General features: G+C 43.0%; 1 protein-coding gene across 8 annotated transcripts in view; it reads right to left on the bottom strand.

Moving 5' to 3' along the window:
• The window catches only part of arhgef12a (Rho guanine nucleotide exchange factor (GEF) 12a), a 194,674-nt gene that overhangs the window by 27,769 nt on the left and 145,722 nt on the right, over positions 1–21,183 (bottom strand). For all 8 annotated transcript variants that reach the window (XM_061878260.1, XM_061878263.1, XM_061878265.1 and 5 more), the window contains 8 exons: positions 15,575–15,712; positions 15,448–15,480; positions 11,135–11,249; positions 10,956–11,061; positions 7,019–7,222; positions 6,811–6,949; positions 1,079–1,111; positions 847–998 (listed from right to left, as the gene is read on the bottom strand). In XM_061878260.1, coding sequence (XP_061734244.1) covers positions 847–998; positions 1,079–1,111; positions 6,811–6,949; positions 7,019–7,222; positions 10,956–11,061; positions 11,135–11,249; positions 15,448–15,480; positions 15,575–15,712 — 920 coding nt within the window. The remainder of the gene's footprint in view (positions 1–846; positions 999–1,078; positions 1,112–6,810; positions 6,950–7,018; positions 7,223–10,955; positions 11,062–11,134; positions 11,250–15,447; positions 15,481–15,574; positions 15,713–21,183) is intronic.

Here is a 21,183-nt window from a genome sequence, read left to right as displayed (position 1 = left end):
AGACGTCAAAGAAGAAAGATGTCGGTGGGAAGCGGTGTATTGCGGCCGCCTTTAGCAACACAAACACAGCCGGTGTTTCCTTGTTTACATTCCCGAAAGATGACGGTGAAGCTTTACTATGGAACAGAGCGTTCAAACGAACATGGTTACCGAACACATGTCAACGGGCAGGTTTCGGTGAGAAAATTGTGGTAATAGGTCGGCTCTTACCGTAGACATGAGCGGAGCTCGCGTCCTCCTGCAGCTGCGGACTCTCTTACCTCCTCCCACCGGAGACACTGGCGGTCACCACACCCCTCCGACTTTCAGGTACCAATTAATCTCACTAAAACACTAGTAACACAATAAGCAGATAAGGGATTTTCCAGAATTATCCAAGTAAATGTGTCTAATAACATCTGAATCGCTCCCACTGCCCTCGCCTTTTTTTTTTTAGTTCTTCACTCCTCATCCACGAATCTTTCATGCTTAATCCAATTAAAGGGGAAATTGTCGCTTTCTCAGTCCGAATCACTCGCGCTGCTGGTGGCCATGATTGTAAACAATGTTCAGATGTGAGAAGCTCTACAACCGGTGACATCACGTGCAAATCGTCTGCTACTTCCGGTACAGGCAAGGCTTTTTTATTAGCGACTAAAATGTTCTCTACTAAATCCTTTCAGCAAAAATATGGCAATATGGCGAAATGATGAAGTATGACACATAGAATGGACCTGCTATCCCCGTTTAAATAAGAACATCTCATTTCAGTAGGCCTTTAAAGATTAATAATATTATGCATGGCCTGTTCATTTCAAAATGGGGGGGGATTTTGAATACTGGGAATGATCGATACTCCATTCTCACCATTTATAACCTCCTGTCTCTTAATTTCGTGAGGCCTGAGACCCGCCAGAACCTCACGTCCCACCAGCTGCTGCCAGTTGAGGGGGTCATGATCCGAGTCTGTTCCCTGGTCGTCCTCGCTTTGAACGTCGGCAGCCCCCAATCCCTCCAGCCTTTGTGAGAAAAGATGGAATGTTCAGCACTACATGTCTGGCTTCAGTAGCATGTGATAGCCGAGCAAACTTAATCTCACCTTCTGATGGCCTTTGGCGTTCCCTCGTGGGTTCTGCAACGTTAAGAGCGGGATGAGTGGTCACATGAAGCTGACAAAAGTATTACTGCTAGTATATAGGGGACCTACAGTGATTATCATCTACATTTAAAACACTTCTTAACCTATTGAAGCCAAAGCTGTTTGTTTACATGTTTTTTTTAATTTCTCTTAGCTATTTGGGCTTATTGGATCCTAATTAGAATAAAAACTAAGAATCATCTTTTGATATGACGTACTTAGTCCATAAGTAACAAACGTGTACTTCATGTTTAGTGACATGCTCAGTATATAGTAGGCGCCTGCCTAGAATTACTGCCGGGTCAAACTCGTTTTGCAAAATATTATTTTTATTAGCCCATGTCCAGAATTTCCGCCGGGTCAAACTCGTTTCGCAAAATAATTAGCATATGCCTAGAATTTCCACCGGGTCAAACACGTCACGTCACGAGTGACACTTCACCTGTCTTCATTTTCAAAATGGAGGAGGCTGATTTCAATCATTTGAAATCGCATAAAGGGAAAAGGGTTAAGAGCTATTCAGTAGGATTTAAGGTCCAAGCTATTGAATATGCTAAAAAGAACAGTAAGCAGCTATGTTTTATTAATACACCGTAGCTGCGTGTGTCAAATATGAGTCATTAAATGACTCCCGCCTCCTGGTGGTAGAGGGCGCTAGTGATCCTTCTTGAGACTACTCGGCTGCAGAAGAAGTGACAACAAGCAGCAAGGGTGAGCAGCTATCGTTTATTGTTTTCCTCTCGCTTGCACTTTTAACATGGAGGATTACATATCTAAAATAAAACAGTTTTCTAAACTAGACTTTCAATCGAAGCAGGATGTAATAAACAGGGATGGGAATGAAGATTTACAAAATAAGCTGAAAAGTTTTTAATCCTAAAATACCGCTTTGCGGAAGGCCGCAGGCGGGTGCACTCATTTTGCTAAATATTATTTTTATTAACGCATGTCCAGAATTTCCGCCGGGTCAAACTCGTTTCGCAAAATAATTAGCATATGCCTAGAATTTCCACCGGGTCAAACACGTCACGTCACGAGTGACACTTCACCTGTCATCATTTTCAAAATGGAAGAGGCTGATTTCAATCATTTGAAATCGCATAAAGGGAAGAAGATTAAGAGCTATTCAGTAGGATTTAAGGTCCAAGCTATTGAATATGCTAAAAAGAACAGTACGCAGTTATGTTTTATTAATATACCGTAGCTGCGGGTGTCAAATATGAGTCATTAAATGACTCCCGCCTCCTGGTGGTAGAGGGCGCTAGTGATCCTTCTTGCGACTACTCGGCTATCGTTTATTTTTTTCCTCTCGCTTGCACTTTTAACATGGAGGATTACATATCTAAAATAAAGCAGTTTTCTAAACTAGACTTTCAATCGAAGCAGGAGGTAATAAACAGGGATGGGAATGCTGAAACATTTTTAATCCTAAAACACCGCACTCAGTGCACTCGCCTGCTAGGGGGGGCTGGGAGCATGCCCCCCCAAGAAAAATTTTGAAATCTATGTTAGCTTAGGATACATTTCCTGCTATTTTGAGTCAAAATCCAACAATATTCTCCTGACCAAAATTTCACATTTATTAGCAAATATTTTCATAAAAATGTATCTTGTGATGAAATGTATGTATACAAGTTTACACATATATCAAATTCTTGCACACTTTTGGATTATTTGGAATTATTCGCCTTGTACTGATAACTAGGTCAACGCAGAGTAGAGATGTGCAACATATTGTCCAACTGGACAATATTTACCATATTTATTCACATATTTAATCCACAATAAAAAGCCTGCACAGCACAGGAAGTAGGAAATACTGACTCCCACCCCCTCAGCACACTGGGAATCAGCACTACTCCTCTCTAGTCAGTTTACTAGTCACTTTATACTTTGTATTGTTTTGTTTTTTACATTGCCTCTTAGAGTGGTCTTAGGCCAGGGGTCGGGAGTCTTTTCGGCTGAGAGAGCCATGAAAGCCAAATATTTAAAAATGTATTTCCGTGAGAGCCATATCATATTTTTTAACACTGAATACAACTAAATGTGTGCATTTTTAAGTAAGACCAACATGTTTAGACTATAATAAATCCCTTATTCGTTTTAATAACATTCTTATTCTGAAGTTAACCAATAATAAATTGAATACTTCTTACCATTAATGCGACTTCTTGAACAAGTCTGGTAGGAAACGGATGGATGGATAAAATGCATGAGAATGTTTTGTATTTTGAACGTTATTTTTAGCTCTGTGCTTACTAGCGGAATTATTCATAATTATCGTGTTAAGCCAGGGGTGCAACAGAGCAAGCGGGGGCCATTTACATAATTTTTATTTTAAAAACCAATACAATATATATATGAAAATTATACATTTAGGCCTCCACTCAGTTATGACCCCAAACGGTTTGGGTAAAAAAAAAAATATTAAAAATGTGTCATTATTCAGTATTATAATTTTTATTATTATGCAAGTTTTAAATCTCTAGATCAGGGGTGCCCACACTTTTTCTGCAGGCGAGCTACTTTTCAATTGACCAACTCGAGGGGATCTACCTCATTTATATATATCATTTATATTTATTTATTTATGAAAGAGACATTTTTGTAAACAAGTTAAATGTGTTTAATGATAATACAAGCATGTGTAACACATATAGATGTCTTTCTTTCACAAAGACAAGAATATATTTTGGTGTATTACCTGATTCTGATGACTTGCATTGATTGGAATCAGACAGTAATGATGATAACGCCCACATTTTCAAATGGAGGAGAAAAAAAGTTGTCCTTTCTGTACAATACCACATGAAAGTGGTTGGTTTTTGGCATCTAATTCATCCAGCTTCCATACACTTTACAAGAAAAACATTGGCGGCAAATTCCGTAGCTTGCTTGATTGACATTCACGGCACCCGAGGGTCTTGTGAGATGACGCTGGCTGCTGCCAGTTCATTATTATGAAAAAATGACAGAGAGGAAGGCCAGAAACACTTTTTATTTCAACAGACTTTCGCGCCGTCCCTTCCGTCAAAACTCTAAAGGCCGACTGCACATTTCCTATCTTCACAATAAAAGCCCTGCTTCATGCTGCCTGCGCTAACAAAATAAGAGTCTCAGAGGGATCACTTGTGCACGCCAGTTTTCTGAGACTCTGTATTTAGTTAGCGCAGGCAGCATGAAGCAGGGCTTTTATTGTGAAGATAGGAAATGTGCAGTCGGCCTTTAGAGTTTTGACGGAAGGTACGGCGCGAGAGTCTGTTGAAATAAAAAGTGTTTCTCGCCTTCCTCTCGGTCATATTTTCATAATAATGATCTTGGAGCAGCCAGCGTCATCTCACAAGACCCTCCGGTACCGTGAATGTCATTTAAGTGACGTCTTGGTGAAGATTGATGATCACTCATTTTTAGGTCTATTTTTTTTAAAAGCCTGGCTGGAGATCGACTGACACACCCCCCGCGGTCGACTGGTAGCTCGCGATCGACGTAATGGGCACCCCTGCTCTAGAGCCAGATGTGGCTCTTTTGATGACTGCATCTGGCTCTCAGATAAATCTTAGCTGACATTGCTTAACACAGAGCTGCCCAAAGTGCGGCCTGCGGGTCATTTTTTAACGGCCCCACGGCACATTTTAAGAATACAATTAAAAAAGAATAAAAAACATAAAAAGTAGTGTAAAAGAGCAAACAGGTGAAATGTAACAAGAAATTCTTGCAATGCTTACTCTTATAACACAAAGCTGCCATGCAGGCTGTTTCTTTCTTTAAAAAAGAATAATACATCAAAAACAATGTCATTTTGAATTATTGACCTATTCAAGGCTTTGATTACGTCACATTAAATATTCCACTTTGAGATATTTTTGGGGGGAAATGTTGCATATTTTGTGTTATACCATTTAAAAAACTGAGCTGTTTTTTTTTTTTTTAAAGAAGGGCCTAAAACAAACAAAACATAAACAACAATAAAACTTATAATTGACGGATATATCTGAAGTGGATCTCGAGATTATTGTGCTAAAAGTAAGTAACCCTTTTGGATCCCCAATTATTTTAGTGTGATTTGTTTTTAAGTGTCATTGCTCAAAAAATAATAATGAATCAAAATCCAAAATTAAGGCTCCAATTATTATATAATTTCAAACATCCCACCTAAAAAAGTTATTGGGTGAAAATATTGCATATTTAGTGTTTTTTACATTTTTTTTTTCTAATGTTGATCTAGAGCAGGGGTGCCCATTACGTCGATCGCGAGCTACCAGTCGACCGCGGGGGGTGTGTCAGTCGATCTCCAGCCAGGCTTTTAAAAAAAATAGACCTAAAAATGAGTGATCATCAATCTTCACCAAGACGTCACTTAAATGACATTCACGGTACCGGAGGGTCTTGTGAGATGACGCTGGCTGCTGCAAGATCATTATTATGAAAATATGACCGAGAGGAAGGCCAGAAACACTTTTTATTTCAACAGACTCTCGCACCGTACCTTCCGTCAAAACTCTAAAGGCCGACTGCACATTTCCTATCTTCACAATAAAAGCCCTGCTTCATGCTGCCTGCGCTAACTAAATACAGAGTCTCGGAAAACTGGCGTGCACAAGCCATCCCTCAGAAAGCTGGCGTGCACATCACTTGTGCACGCCAGCTTTCCGAGACTCTTATTTTGTTAGCGCAGGCAGCATGAAGCAGGGCTTTTATTGTGAAGATAGGAAATGTGCAGTCGGCCTTTAGAGTTTTGACGGAAGGGACGGCGCGAAAGTCTGTTGAAATAAAAAGTGTTTCTGGCCTTCCTCTCTGTCATTTTTTCATAATAATGAACTGGCAGCAGCCAGCGTCATCTCACAAGACCCTCGGGTGCCGTGAATGTCAATCAAGCAAGCTACGGAATTTGCCGCCAATGTTTTTCTTGTAAAGTGTATGGAAGCTGGATGAATTAGATGCCAAAAACCAACCACTTTCATGTGGTATTGTACAGAAAGGACGACTTTTTTTCTCCTCCATTTGAAAATGTGGGCGTTATCATCATTACTGTCTGATTCCAATCAATGCAAGTCATCAGAATCAGGTAATACACCAACTTATATTCTTGTCTTTGTGAAAGAAAGACATCTATATGTGTTACACATACTTGTATTATCATTAAACACATTTAACTTGTTTACAAAAATGTCTCTTTCATAAATAAATAAATATAAATGATATATATAAATGCGGTAGATACCCTCAAGTTGGTCAATTGAAAAGTAGCTCGCCTGCAGAAAAAGTGTGGGCACCCCTGCTCTAGAGCCATAGGTTCACTACCCATGTCTTAGGCCATATTGTATATTGCATATTGTGTTTATTGTGTTGTCTCTGTATATTAAGTGGTTTCTTCTTTTTTTTTTAAATGCAAAGCACCTCAGGGAAGCTATCTAAATTTCGTTGGACCTGTACCTGTACATGCACGATGACAATAAAGATCATTCATTCATTCAGTCTTTGTCATTATACTAAAGCCACGATTAGGTGAAAATAATACTTTATGCAACCTTTTTTTGTTTTCTCAAAGTCTGATGCCAAACAGTGGTATCCAAATCTTACGATTTGACGCTTTGGCTTTGTTTAAAACGAGTATCCAGCATTATTACAATATTTATAAGCCAAAAAAGACCAAATTCATCAGGTCCCGTTTAAACGAATAAAGGGAAAATCACCTGTCACTTTCTCTCTCGTCCTCTTGTAGTTGGTCGAGGTTGTAAAGGTCAAAGTGCGATGCGGGGTATGACAACCCATCAAGGGGGTCAGACTGAAGACCCTCACTCAGCCTGGAGGAGCCTGAAGTTGGAGTCCCGCCTGCGAATCGAGCAAAGTTTGCAGGCTCGCTCTCTTTCTGCTCTCACATTAATCGGCTTACGAACTCACCTCCATCTGCGTCTCGGCTACCGTCCGAGCTGAAGGTGGTGCTGCTCGGGGATGAGGTGGTGACAGATGTCTGGTGTGTGAGCTCAGAGCCCTCACTGGATTGGCTGGCCCTTAAACGACCCCCATCTGTGTGCTCGCTGGCCCCCAAACTAGGCTGCGACAACTGTTTCTGAGGCTTGGGACGACCATCTAGGGCTTTGCCCACTGAGAAAAGAGGAGGTGGAGTCAGAATCTCACAAAGCATCTTAAATTACATTTTTTAAAGGGGATATATTATGCAAAAGAGATGTTGTGATTGTATTCACAGACTTGGCCCTCTTGTGATGTAACAGTCGTGCTAATTTACATAGGACTGCCCCGAGCAAAGAGACACCATTTTCTTTTCCTGCAAGTGACTACACAGATCTACTATCATGTAAAACTAGAAGCAAAGCAGAGCTGTTGTTGGCTGCACCGATCATCACACATCATTACCTCCAAGCCACAGAGGACATCAGAGACAAGGTGATTTAATGTATTCACAATCTATATCTGTTCTTGTTGTGGCCCCAGACTTTGATGGTAAACATACAGGAACTCGGTCTACAGCTCTAAGGCTACCGCCTCAAATTAAAAGCTAATTCCCGTTATTCTGTCTAATGTCGAAATAAGAGTAAGTGGACTTGGACTGTAGTTTATTTTGTGAGGGTGAAACATATTTCACCAAGTGAGAGAGTGATCCAATGCTGATGACAGTGATTCCTAAAGACCAAAAAAAGTCTGCGGGCTACAGAGCGTTTTCCGTTCGGGCTCCAGTACTCTGGAATGCCCTCCCGGTAACAGTTCGAGATGCTACCTCAGTTGAAGCATTTAAGTCTCACCTTAAAACTCATCTGTATACTCTAGCCTTTAAATAGACCTCCTTTTTAGACCAGTTGATCTGCCGCTTCTTTTCTTTTTCTCCTTGGGGCGGCATAGCTCAGTTGGTAGAGTGGCCGTGCCAGCAACTTGAGGGTTGCAGGTTCGATTCCCGCTTGTGCCATCCTAGTCACTGCCGTTGTGTCCTTGGGCAAGACACTTTACCCACCTGCTCCCAGTGCCACCAACACTGGTTTAAATGTAACTTGGATATTGGGTGTCACTATGTAAAGCGCTTTGAGTCACTTGAGAAAAGCGCTATATAAATATAATTCACTTCATTTCACACTTCCTATCCCCCCCCCCTCCCTTGTGGAGGGGGTCCGGTCCGATGACCATGGATGAAGTACTGGCTGTCCAGAGTCGAGACCCAGGATGGACCGCTCGTCGGGACCCAGGATGGACCGCTCGCCTGTGTATCGGTTGGGGACATCTCTACGCTGCTGATCCAAATCCGCTTGGGATGGTTTCCTGTGGACGGGACTCTCGCTGCTGTCTTGGATCCGCTTTGAACTGAACTCTCGCGGCTGTGTTGGAGCCACTATGGATTGAACTTTCACAGTATCATGTTAGACCCGCTCGACATCCATTGCTTTCGGTCCCCTGGGGGGGGGTTGCCCACATCTGAGGTCCTCTCCAAGGTTTCTCATAGTCAGCATTGTCACTGGCGTCCCACTGGATGTGAATTCTCCCTGCCCACTTGGTGTGAGTTTTCCTTGCCCTTTTGTGGGTTCTTCCGAGGGTGTCGTAGTCGTAATGGTTTGTACAGTCCTTTGAGACGTTTGTGATTTGGGGCTATATAAATAAACATTGATTGATTGATTGATTAATCTTTGCGGGTATTCTGATATTATCGTCCGATAAATGCTTTAAAATGTGATATCGGAAATGATCGGTATCGGTTTCAAAAAAAGTAACATTAATGACTTTAAAACGCTGTTGTACATAGCGGTACATATCCGATAAAACACGGATATAAAGCCAGTCAGCAGCCCCTCCCCCCTCTCCGACACACAACACCGGAGTTGACGACTGCAGCATGAGAGGTTTACTGGCGACGTTTGATGACCTCATCAAACCGCCGCGAGTGGAGGATAACAATAACAGGAGTGTGTTGTTGCCGGTGCTGCACCCGTGGCTAACAAGCGAGCTCACTCGGTGACTGACTAACGACACCATGTCTCTGGTTTGGGATTATTTTAAAGTGTGTCTGACGGATAAAAAATTGGCAATTTGCAATGACTGCAAAAAGTTGGTTACGCCAGTGTTTTTCAACCTTTTCTGAGCCAAGGCACATTTTTTGCGTTGAAAAATGCGGAGGCACACCACCGGCCGAAATCATTAAAAAACGAAACTCAGTTGACAGTAAACAGTGGTTGTGGCAAATGTTGGATATGACTCGAAGGCATAAACAAACATGCATGACTATAGCTCTTGTCTCAAAGTAGGTGTACTGTCACCACCTGTCACATCACACCCTGACTTATTTTCACTTTTTTGCTCTTTTCCTGTGTGTAGTCTTGCGCTCCTATTTTGGTGGCTTTTTGTCTTTTTTTGGTACTTTCTGGAAGCAGTTTCATGTCTTCCTTATAGCAATATTACTTAGTGGACGCCGTCTTTGCTCCACAGTAAGTCTTTGTTGTCGTCCAGCATTCTGTTTCTGTTTACTTTGTAGACAGATTGGTTTTAGTTTCATTCTGCATAGCCTTCCCTAAGCTTCAATGCCTTTTTTTAGCGGCACTCACCACTTGCTTGTTTTTGTTTTAAGCATCAGACACCTTTTTACCTGCACTGTGCCTCCCACTGTTTCTGGTATCTACAAAGCCATTCACAACCTGCTGCCACCTACTGATATGGAAGAGTATTACACGGTTACTCTGGTTTGCAAAAAAAATATTTTTAACCCAAATAGGTGGAATTAGATCATGTCCCACAGCACACCAGACTGTAACTCACGGCACACTAGTGTGCCACGGCACAGCGGTTGAAAAACACTGGGTTATGCGAGGAGGAACCGAGACGTCTTCCTTTAATACGAGCAATTTGATCTCCCGCCTCTTCAAGAGTCATAAGGAGATACACGATGAATACAAGCGGAAGATGGATGAAAAGCAAACACCGAAAAAAAGTAGTACCACACTGGTGTCGCTTAAAGACTCCGCCGAGAAAAAACAAAAATACAACAAAAACCACCCCGGCGTTGTGGTCAGGAACAAGGCACGCAGTATGGCAAAAGCTACGGTGACTAGTCTGCCCTGCATGGCGCACACTCTGCAGCTGGCAGTGAACGGAGATGCCCTGTCTCAACGCAGCATTTCAGAAGATCTGCTAGGCCACTTCAAGCACTCACCACCAGCTTGCAGCACATTTGTGTTACTCATACAAATACGTTGGAGCAATGCAGATTGAGCCCAGTTTATAATTTCCTGTTATAGAGGAGTCTTGCACTAAATGAGGACTATGTTATTGTTTACGTTATCACTCTAGTATATACTCTGGACTGAAGCTGTGTGCCTTCATTGATTTTGTAGCTGTTGTTTTGAAGCGTATTTAAAAAAAAAAAAAGAATAGTGCACTTTCTTTGACTTGGACTTTGTGAAAGTCAAAGTATAGTATTTCCCATTGTTGGAGTGGGTATCAGGATTATCTCAGGGAGAACATATCCCAGATTCCAAGCTGCTGTTTTGAGGCATGTTAAAAAAAAAAGGATGCACTTTGTGACTTCAATAATAAATATGGCAGTGCCGTGTTGGCATTTTTTTCTATAATTTGAGTTGAAGTTGTTCTCTTTTTGGAAAACCTTGTAACATTGTTGAAAGCATTGCAAAAAAATTAGGCAAAATAATGTGTTAATTCCGCGACCGTATATATCGGTATCGGTTGATATCAGAATCGGTAATTAAGAGTTGGACAATATTGGAATATTGGCAAAAAAGCCATTATCGAACATCTCTAATCCTGACTAACGTAAGACACCTGAAAATCGTTTTGAATCAAACATGCGGCATCATATGTGTCCGTTAACGTTTAAATAGCTCACCGGATGCTGCTTCAATGCGGCTCGGCCTACGTTGAGGTCCAAGGATACTGGGAAACCTGGGCTTCTTCACCTTCTCTTCGCCTTCCTTGTCTGTCTTGATGCTTTTCTATTTGTGAGGAATTCAAAGAGTCAGCTAGGCGCTAGGAAGAGGGAGTGAGGTAGTGTGAAAATTGACAGACCTTAATCTTAGGAAGGAAGTTGATCCGGACCCGTTTTGACTCCAGACTGCGAGGTTCTTTGACCCTCACACCAAGGTGCTTCATGTATGTATAGATGACATACTGCATAGTCGTGCTAAAGGAAGCGGAAACCCAGAGTTTGTTACACAGATAACCTTGTATTATTATAAACCTTCCAGAGCCCACATTGTGACTCGCACCATATGTCAGCACATACCATTTCCAACATGCTGTTGTAAACACACAACTATTGAAATAATTTACACTTTTGGATTATTTAATACCAATATCCTGAATGAACAACATTCTTTAATGTATCGGCTGGGGACATCTCTGCGCTGCTGATCCGCCTCCGCTTGGGATGGTTTCCTGCTGGCTCCGCTGTGAACGGGACTCTCGCTGCTGTGTTGGATCCGCTTTGGACTGGACTCTCGCGACTGTGTTGGATCCATTGTGGATTGAACTTTCACAGTATCATGTTAGACCCGCTCGACATCCATTGCTTTCCTCCTCTCCAAGGTTCTCATAGTCATCATTGTCACCGACGTCCCACTGGGTGTGAGTTTTCCTTGCCCTTATGTGGGCCTACCGAGGATGTGGTAGTGGTTTGTGCAGCCCTTTGAGACACTAGTGATTTAGGGCTATATAAGTAAACATTGATTGATTGATTGATAATGCCTGTCAAATTTCTTAAGTTATCAATGACGCACTCTCTCTTTTTGTTATTATTTTGAAATAAATATGAACTTGACTACTTCACAGACAGCGATCATTTTGTATCATCTGCTTTTGGGCTTCTTGCACATTAATTCATGTGATTAATTACATCAAATTGTTGATTTCGACGTGCATAAATGCAGATTAGTCACACAATCTATTTTGAGTGTACTGTACATGCTCCTTTACCTTAACTACAAATGGCAACCTGAAAGACGGCATGGACTGCAATCTGGTCAAGGATCAGGTCAATGCATACACCAGTGCAAAGATGAATGAGGGAACTCCGATTGTTTTGCTCGATGGCAAATTCCATCCATCTTCTTCCGCTTATCCGGGGTCGGGTCGCGGGGGCAACAGCCTAAGCAGGGAAACCCAGACTTCCCTCTCCCCAGCCACTTCCGTCTAGCTCTTCCCGGGAGATCCCGAGGCGTTCCCAGGCCCATAGTCTTCCCAACGTGTCCTGGGTCTTCCCCGTGGCCTCCTACCGGTTGGACGTGCCCTAAACACCTCCCTAGGGAGGCGATCGGGTGGCATCCTGACCTCATCTGGCTCCTCTCCATGTGGAGGAGCAGCGGCTTTACTTTGAGTTCCTCCCGGATGGCAGAGCTTCTCACCCTATCTCTAAGGGAGAGACCCAAACTCATTTGGGCCGCTTGTACCCGTGATCTTATCCTTTCGGTCATGACCCAAAGCTCATGACCATAGGTGAGGATGGGAACGTAGATCGACCGGTAAATTGATAAATGATAAATAAATGGGTTGTACTTGTATAGCGCTTTTCTACCTTCAAGGTACTCAAAGCGCTTTGACACTACTTCCACATTTACCCATTCACACACACATTCACACACTGATGGAGGGAGCTGCCATGCAAGGCGCCAACCAGCACCCATCAGGAGCAAGGGTGATGTGTCTTGCTCAGGACACAACGGACGTGACGAGGTTGGTTCTAGGTGGGATTTGAACCAGTGACCCTCGGGTTGCGCACAGCCACTCTTCCACTGCGCCACGCCGTCCCAAATTGAGAGCTTTGCATTCCGGCTCAGCTCCTTTTTCACCATATGGTGAAGAAGGAGCTGAGCAAATTTCACCCGGACAGGACTTTAGATGAAACGGTAACAAAGTTTGGATCAAGTAAGTGATGTGCATTCAAGTACAACATCTAAAATGTTTTCCTTAATGACGTTTTTTGTGATTAATCATGATTGATCCAAATTCAAAAGTGTGATTAATTTTGATAGTTAAAAATGTATCATCTGATAGCACTCGTTTTAAGTATTTTATCATGAACTTTATGCATTCTAAATGTACATAACGTATTTTTTGGACTATAAGTCGCAGTTTTTTTTAAACTCAGGAGCGACTTATGTGTGAAATTATTAACACATTACCGTAAAATATCAAATAATATTATTTGGCTCATTCACGTAAGAGACTAGACGTACAAGATTTCATGGGATTTAGCAATTAGGAGTGAGAGATTGTTTGGTAAAGGTATAGCATGTTTTATATGTCCGCTGTGAACGGGACTCTCGCTGCTGTGTTGGATCCGCTTTGGACTGGACTCTCGCTGCTGTGTTGGATCCATTATGGATTGAACTTTCACAGTATCATGTTAGACCCGCTCGACATCCATTGCTTTCCTCCTCTCCAAGGTTCTCATAGTCATCATTGTCACCGACGTCCCACTGGGTGTGAGTTTTCCTTGCCCTTATGTGGGCCTACCGAGGATGTGGTAGTGGTTTGTGTTGTGGTTTGTGCAGCCCTTTGAGACACTAGTGATTTAGGGCTATATAAGTAAACATTGATTGATTGATATGTTAGTTATTTGAATGACTCTTACCATAATATGTTAGGTTAACATAGCAGGCACCTTCTCGGTTGGTTATTTACCATGAATTGATTAACGTGGACCCCGACTTAAACAAGTTGAAAAACTTATTGGGGTGTTACCATTTAGTGGTCAATTGTACGGAATATGTACTGTACTGTGCAATCTACTAATAAAAGTATCAATCAATCAAAATCAATATTTATGCCTCACATAAAGTACACTTATTCAGCCTGTTGTTCACTATTTATTTATTTTAAATTGCCTTTCAAAAGTCTATTCTTGGTGTTACATTTTATCAAATAAATTTCCCCCAAAAATGCGACTTATACTCCGGTGTGACGTATATATGTTTTTTTCCTTCTTTATTATGCATTTACGGCCGGTGCGACTTATACTCCGGAGCGACTTACACTCGGAAAAATACGGTACACATTTTAAATACTGTATTTTTTATTGTTTTTGCATATTGTTTTTAAATCAAATAAAAGGGTGGAGTGCCATCTCCGGGTTGGGGAGGAGACCCTGCCCCAAGTGGAGGAGTTCAAGTACCTAGGAGTCTTGTTCACGAGTGGGGGAAGAGTGGATGGTGAGATCGGCAGGCGGATCGGTGCGGCGTCTTCAGTAATGCGGACGTTGTATCGATCCGTTGTGGTGAAGAAGGAGCTGAGCCGGAAGGCAAAGCTCTCAATTTACCGGTCGATCTACGTTCCCATCCTCACCTATGGTCATCAATCAATCAATGTTTAATTATATAGCCCTAAATCACTAGTGTCTCAAAGGGCTGCACAAACCACTACCACATCCTCGGTAGGCCCACATAAGGGCAAGGAAAACTCACACCCAGTGGGACGTCGGTGACAATGATGACTATGAGAACCTTGGAGAGGAGGAAAGCAATGGATGTCGAGCGGGTCTAACATGATACTGTGAAAGTTCAATCCACAATGGATCCAACACAGTCGCGAGAGTCCAGTCCAAAGCGGATCCAACACAGCAGCGAGAGTCCCGTTCACAGCGGAGCCAGCAGGAAACCATCCCAAGCGGAGGCGGATCAGCATCGCAGAGATGTCCCCAGCTGATACACAGGCAAGCAGTACATGGCCACCGGATCGGACCGTACCCCCTCCACAAGGGAGAGTGGGACATAGAAGAAAAAGGAAAGAAACGGCAGATCAACTGGTCTAAAAAGGGAGTCTATTTAAGGTCATGACCGAAAGGATAAGATCACGGGTACAAGCGGCCGAAATGAGTTTCCTCCGCCGGGTGGCGGGGCTCTCCCTTAGAGATAGGGTGAGAAGCTCTGCCATCCGGGAGGAACTCAAAGTAAAGCCGCTGCTCCTCCACATGGAGAGGAGCCAGATGAAGTGGTTCGGGCATCTGGTCAGGATGCCACCCGAACGCCTCCCTAGGGATGTGTTTAGGGCACGTCCAGCTGGTAGGAGGCCACGGGGAAGACCCAGGACACGTTGGGAAGACTATGTCTCCCGGCTGGCCTGGGAACGCCTCGGGATCCCCCGGGAAGAGCTAGACGAAGTGGCTGGAGATAGGGAAGTCTGGGCTTCCCTGCTTAGGCTGCTGCCCCCGCGACCCGACCTCGGATAAGCGGAAGATGATGGATGGATGGATGGGTTTTTAAATCATTATAATTAAGACATCATTTGAAAAAAACAGCTTGTGCTAAACTGGCTCTCTCTGTATAAAAAAGGCTTGACATTAAATCTTCATCCACCCATCCAGTGGACACAATAAATTAACTTACCACTTCTCTTCTTCTGTTGTCTGGGCAGTCACCCTGCAAGCAACACAAAAGGATAAAAAAAAACACATGAGTGAGTCGCCACGTTTATTGGAAAGTGCATGATTGTGCGTTGATTTGTTTCACTTACAGGATGTCTTCTATTTTGGTGATGATATTTTCAGCATAGGAGCGTTCACGCTCGAGAGTGACACGATCTCTCACACGTTCTTGGTCCAGTCTGGCCAGCTCCCCTTCAGCAACAGTGAGGCCCATACTGCGCTTTTGTCTGCATGCACAGACACGTCATGTTATCATGTGACCAACTTGATAAAAAACCTCTAAAGATAATAAATATCGGGACGAGGTGGAGAAGCTGTCGGATTGGTGCACAGTCAACAACCTGGCCCTGAACACCTCCAAGATCAAGGAGCTGGTCATAGACTTCAGGAGGAATAAAACGGACATCCTGCTCCTGGTCATCAGTGATGACTGCGTGGAGAGAGTCTCCGACTTCCGCTTCTATTGACTTACTCAGTGGCCTAGTAGTTAGAGCAGGGGTAGGGAACCTATGGCTCTAGAGCCAGATGTGGCTCTTTTGATGACTGCATCTGGCTCTCAGATAAATCTTAGCTGGCATTGCTAAACACGATTGTTGAGATCCGCTTTTTGGATCCTCCAGATATTATTGTTTATTGTTCCATTTTTATTTTCACTCTCCATCTGATCCTATTATTTCCTGTTTCAATCAATCAATCAATCAATGTTTATTTATATAGCCCCAAATCACAAATGTCTCAAAGGACTGCACAAATCCTTACGACTACAACATCCTCGGAAGAACCCACAAAAGGGCAAGGAAAACTCACACCCAGTGGGCAGGGAGAATTCACATCCAGTGGGACGCCAGTGACAATGCTGACTATGAGAAACCTTGGAGAGGACCTCAGATGTGGGCAACCCCACCCCCTCTAGGGGACCGAAAGCAATGGATGTCTAGCGGGTCTAACATGATACTGTGAAAGTTCAATCCATAGTGGCTCCAAGACAGCAGCGAGAGTCCCGTCCACAGGAAACCATCTCAAGCGGATCAGCAGCGTAGAGATGTCCCCAACCGATACAGGCGAGCGGTCCATCCTGGGTCCCGAGGAGCGGTCCATCCTGGGTCGGTTTAAGTCGGTCACCATGGTAGCTTATCAGTTTTCACTTGTTTCTCACGGCCCTGCACACCTGTCCTCACTAATCAACTGCCTTATATAAGCCTGCATCGTTTGTTGTTCAGTCTGGGATCCAAACTTGCTTTCACGCAACAGGTTACGCCTGCACTCTGTCATCGTATGTATATTCTCGCTAGCTTTTCACGCTCAGCCATTTGTTTATTCCAGCTCTCATGCTATATGTTTTGTTTTACTCTTTAATGTGTCTATGTGCCAGTTTAGTTCTCATTTTTTGTATATCCTAGCTTTTAGATAGATAGGGGGGGGGGGGGGGGGGGGGGGAATAGAAGATTAAAATTAAATTAAAAAATCGGTCTTAGCCTAGGCCCTGGAGTGGGGGTGCAGACTGAGGCCAAGGGGGAAAAAAAACAACAAAAAAAACCCCAACAACTCATAGCCATAATACACATCCCTCTTCCATGTGTGTAAGAGGGAAACATCAAACATCAAAGAACACAGAGGACATTAAAGACATTAAAGCAGCAGATACAACCAGACACTTCTACATACAGCTATGAATAAAAAGTAAAAGAAACATATCCACTGTGGTGGCTAGCGTCTTTGGTTTGCCTTTCATTAGCACCAGTGTTTTGTTTCATAGATCCTTTTCGTTAAATAAATTGTTTATATAATACATTTGCTGTGTTCACTTGTTGACGCATCCACGAGGGAATCGAACCCGGCATCACAATGCCGAACAGGCGTAACAACGATAAGTCAGTGTTTTTCAACCTTTTTTTGAGCCAAAACACATTTTTTTCACTGAAAAAATTCTGAGGCGCACCACCAGCAGAAAACATAAAAAAAATTCAACTCAGTAGCTGATATTGACAAAAAAAAAATTGTTTTCGCAATAGCTCTTGTCTCTATGTAGGTGTACTGTCAACCACACAATTCTTTTAGAGCGCCTGAGAGACTGTGTGGGTGTCAGGGGGACTGTGTTAGCGTGGTTCAGATCCTACCTGTCTGAGAGGTCCTTCTCTGTCAGGCTGGGGGACGCCTCCTCTTCTGCCACACTTTACTGTGGTGTTCCCCAGGGGTCTATTTTAGGCCCCATCCTGTTCGCTCTTTATCTCCTTCCTCTTGGAGATATTTTTAAGAAACATGGAGTGTTTTATCACTTTTATGCAGATGACTGCCAAATTTATATGCCGATTTCAAAAAGCCACGGCCCCCTGACACCCCTTCTTAACTGTCTATGTGACGTCAAGGCTTGGTTAGCCCAGAATTTTTTAATAATGAATGAGGAAAAAACGGAAATTTTAGTTTTTGGTCCGGCCCTCACTGACTCGGGACCGTTGCAAAATGATGTGCGTCCCAAAGTCACCAGCCTTGGCGTCACTATACACAGCCATTTTAAACTAGACAATGGCGTTTTAAAATCGTGTTTTTATCACCTTCGTCTTTTAGTAAAGGTTAAACCGTTTTTATCTTTTAACCTTTTTGAAGAAGTGGTGCATGCTTTTATTTGAAGTGGCCTGGACTACTGCAATGCACTTTATGCTGGCATTAGCCAAAAAGCTCTCTCCCGGTTGCAGTTAGTCCAGAACGCGGCAGCAGGACTTTTAACAGGGGCCAGGAAACGCCAGTATATGAACCCCAAATCTTCAGAGTTTGCACTGGCTCCCTGTTCATTTTACAATTGATTTTAAAACATTGCTGTTTGTTTTTAAATCTTTACATGGACTGGCACCTCAATATATCTCGGACCTCATCCAAATTTACATTCCTGCGCGCTCTGAGGTCCGAGAGCCAGTTTCAGCTCGTGGTGCCCAAGACCAGACTTAAGACCAGGGGAGACAGGTCCTTCTCTGTGGTCGGCCCTAAGCTCTGGAACACTCTGCCCCTCCATGTTCAAACTGCTTCCACAGTGGACTCTTTTAAGTCTCGTCTTAAGACCCACTTTTATTCTTTGGCTTTAAACACTACGTGAGTTGTGTGGTCCTCTGTTGTCCTCTGTGTTTTTTATACACTTTGATTTCTATTTTACTGTTTTAATTGATTTTACCCTTTAAAATAGTTTTTAATCATATTTGTTTTTATTGGTTTTATATTTATTTATTTTTTGTTTTTATTCAGTCATTGGTGGAGCATAATATATATATATATATAATTTTTTTATTTTATTTTATTTATTTATTTTTCACAATTGTTTTTAACATGGCTGTGCAGCACTTTGGAAACGTTATTGTTGTTTAAATGTGCTATATAAATAAAGTGGATTGGATTGTCAAGCCGTAACTCATTTTGAGTTTTTTCGGTGTTTTCCTGTGTGACTTGCGCTCCTATTTGGGTGGCTTTTCTTCAGTTGTTGGTATTTTCCTGTAACAGTTTCATGTCTTCCTTGAATGCTATTCATCGCACCTGCTTTGTTTTTACAATCAAGACTATTTAAGTTGTGCGGACGCACTCCTTCTCTGTGTGGACATTGTTGATTGTCCTGCCATGTGCGGATGTACTTTGTGGACGCCGTCTGCTCCGCACACTGGAAGTCTTTGCTGTCGTCCAGCAATCTGTTTTTGTTTACTTTGCAGCCAGTTCAGTTTTAGTTTTGTTTTGCTTCAATGCCTTTTTCTTAGCGGCACTCGCCTTTTGTTTATTTTTAGTTTAAGTGTTGGATACCTTTTTACCCCCATATTGTGATCACGAGACACCATGTTCCCGACATCTACAAAAGCAATTAGCTACCTGCTGCCACCTACTGATATGGAAGAGTATTACACGCTTACTCTGCCGAGCTCTAGACAGCACAGACACTCAATAACAGCACATTTTTGAATTATAGTTACAGGTTTGCAAAAAATATTATTAACCCAACTAGGTGAAATTACATAATGTCTCCCACAACACACCAGACTGTGGTTGAAAAACACAGCAATGAGTAATGAATAATTCCGCTGGTAATCACAGTGTTAAAAATAACGTTCAAAATATAAAACATTCTCATGGATTTTAATCCATCCGTCCGTTTTCTACGTCCCTGTTCAAGAAGTCGCATTAATGGTGAGAACTATTTTATTCATTAGCTTCAGAATAACAATGTTATTGAAAAGAAGAAGAATGCTTATTATATTCTTAAAAAGTTGGCCTTACTTAAAAATGCACACGTTTATTTGTATTCAGTGTTAAAAATTATTATATGGCTCCCTCGGAAATACATTTTATGATATTTTGCTTTCATGGCTCTCTCAGCCAAAAAGGTTCCCGACCCCTGGGTTAGAGTGTCCGCCCTGAGATCGGTAGGTTGGGAGTTGCCTGCCTGCTTGGTACTCAGCATCAAGGGCTGGAATTGGGGGTTAAATCACCATAAATAATTCCCGGGCGCAGCACCGCAGTGGCGTGATCAAGAGGATGGGTCAAATGCAGAGGACAAATTTCACCACACCTAGTGTGTGTGTGACAATCATTGCTACTTTAACTTTAACTTTCCTGGGAGTCCACCTGGCCGACAACCTATCCTGGAGCACCAACACCACGGCTACCATCAAGATTAGATTAGATTAGATTAGATAGTACTTTATTTATTCCGTCAGGAGAGTTTCTTCAGGAAAATTAAAATTTTCAGCACAATCCCATTCAAGATCAGACAAACATTACAAGGAGACAGAACAGGATGGTTGACGGGTCTGCCGGCTTCCAGCGCCCCTTACAAAAAAGGGTCAGATACAGGTAAACAAAAAATAGAAGATTACAATAAATTTAAAAAAATCGGTCTATGCCTGGGCCTTGGAGCGGGGGTCCAGACTGAGGCCAAGGGAAAAAAACAACTCGTAGCCATAGAACGTGTAAGAGGGAAACATCAAACATCAAAGAACGCAAAGGACATGAAAGACATTAAAGTAACGGAGCAGATACAACCAGCCAATTCTACATACAGCTATGAATAAAAAGTAAAAGAAACATATACACTGTGGTGGCCTCTGTGGTGTTCCATGCCATCGTCCGCTGGGTCTGGAAGGCGCATGGCCAGAGACCGGAGCAGACCCAACAAAGCAACCAAGAGAGCCGACTCCACTCTCGGCCGCCAACCAACTCTCGGCCAGTGTCCAGTCCGCATGGATGAGCGAGGATACGTCCAAAGAGACTGAGGTGTCCGACACCTGCTCACCCAGCCAAGACACCGCGAAGCCTCTCCGTCCCGGCGCTCAGTGCTAGCTCCGCAGCCCTGTCCCCTCATTCTCATCTCCTCCAGTCCCTCCAAACTCTGCAGCTCTGTCCCCTCATCCGCATCTCCTCCAGTCCCTCCAAACCGACTCCGGTGTGGCAGAGACCCAGCAGCTGGTCTCCATGGCCAAAAGGCTTCCGGTAGGCAGATCCAGAAGTCCGCAAAAAAGCACCACAGAGGTCACAAAAGTGCCACTCATTGTCACACAGTCCCAAAGGGTCCCGGACCAAAAGGCAAAAAAATATAACAACACATGAAAACAAGAGGAAAACACAAAAGGATGACACTAGAGCACAGAGCTCCAGCCAACAGCAGCCCCATCTTGGAAAAAAAACAAAAACCCAGTCAAGAAGGCACACCAGAGACTGCACTTCCTGA

This window comes from Nerophis ophidion, linkage group LG18, assembly GCF_033978795.1.
Source record: "Nerophis ophidion isolate RoL-2023_Sa linkage group LG18, RoL_Noph_v1.0, whole genome shotgun sequence".
Classification (NCBI taxonomy): Eukaryota; Metazoa; Chordata; class Actinopteri; order Syngnathiformes; family Syngnathidae; genus Nerophis; species Nerophis ophidion.
Note: the sequence above shows the minus strand (reverse complement) of the source record. Positions and strands in the feature narration are given on the sequence as shown.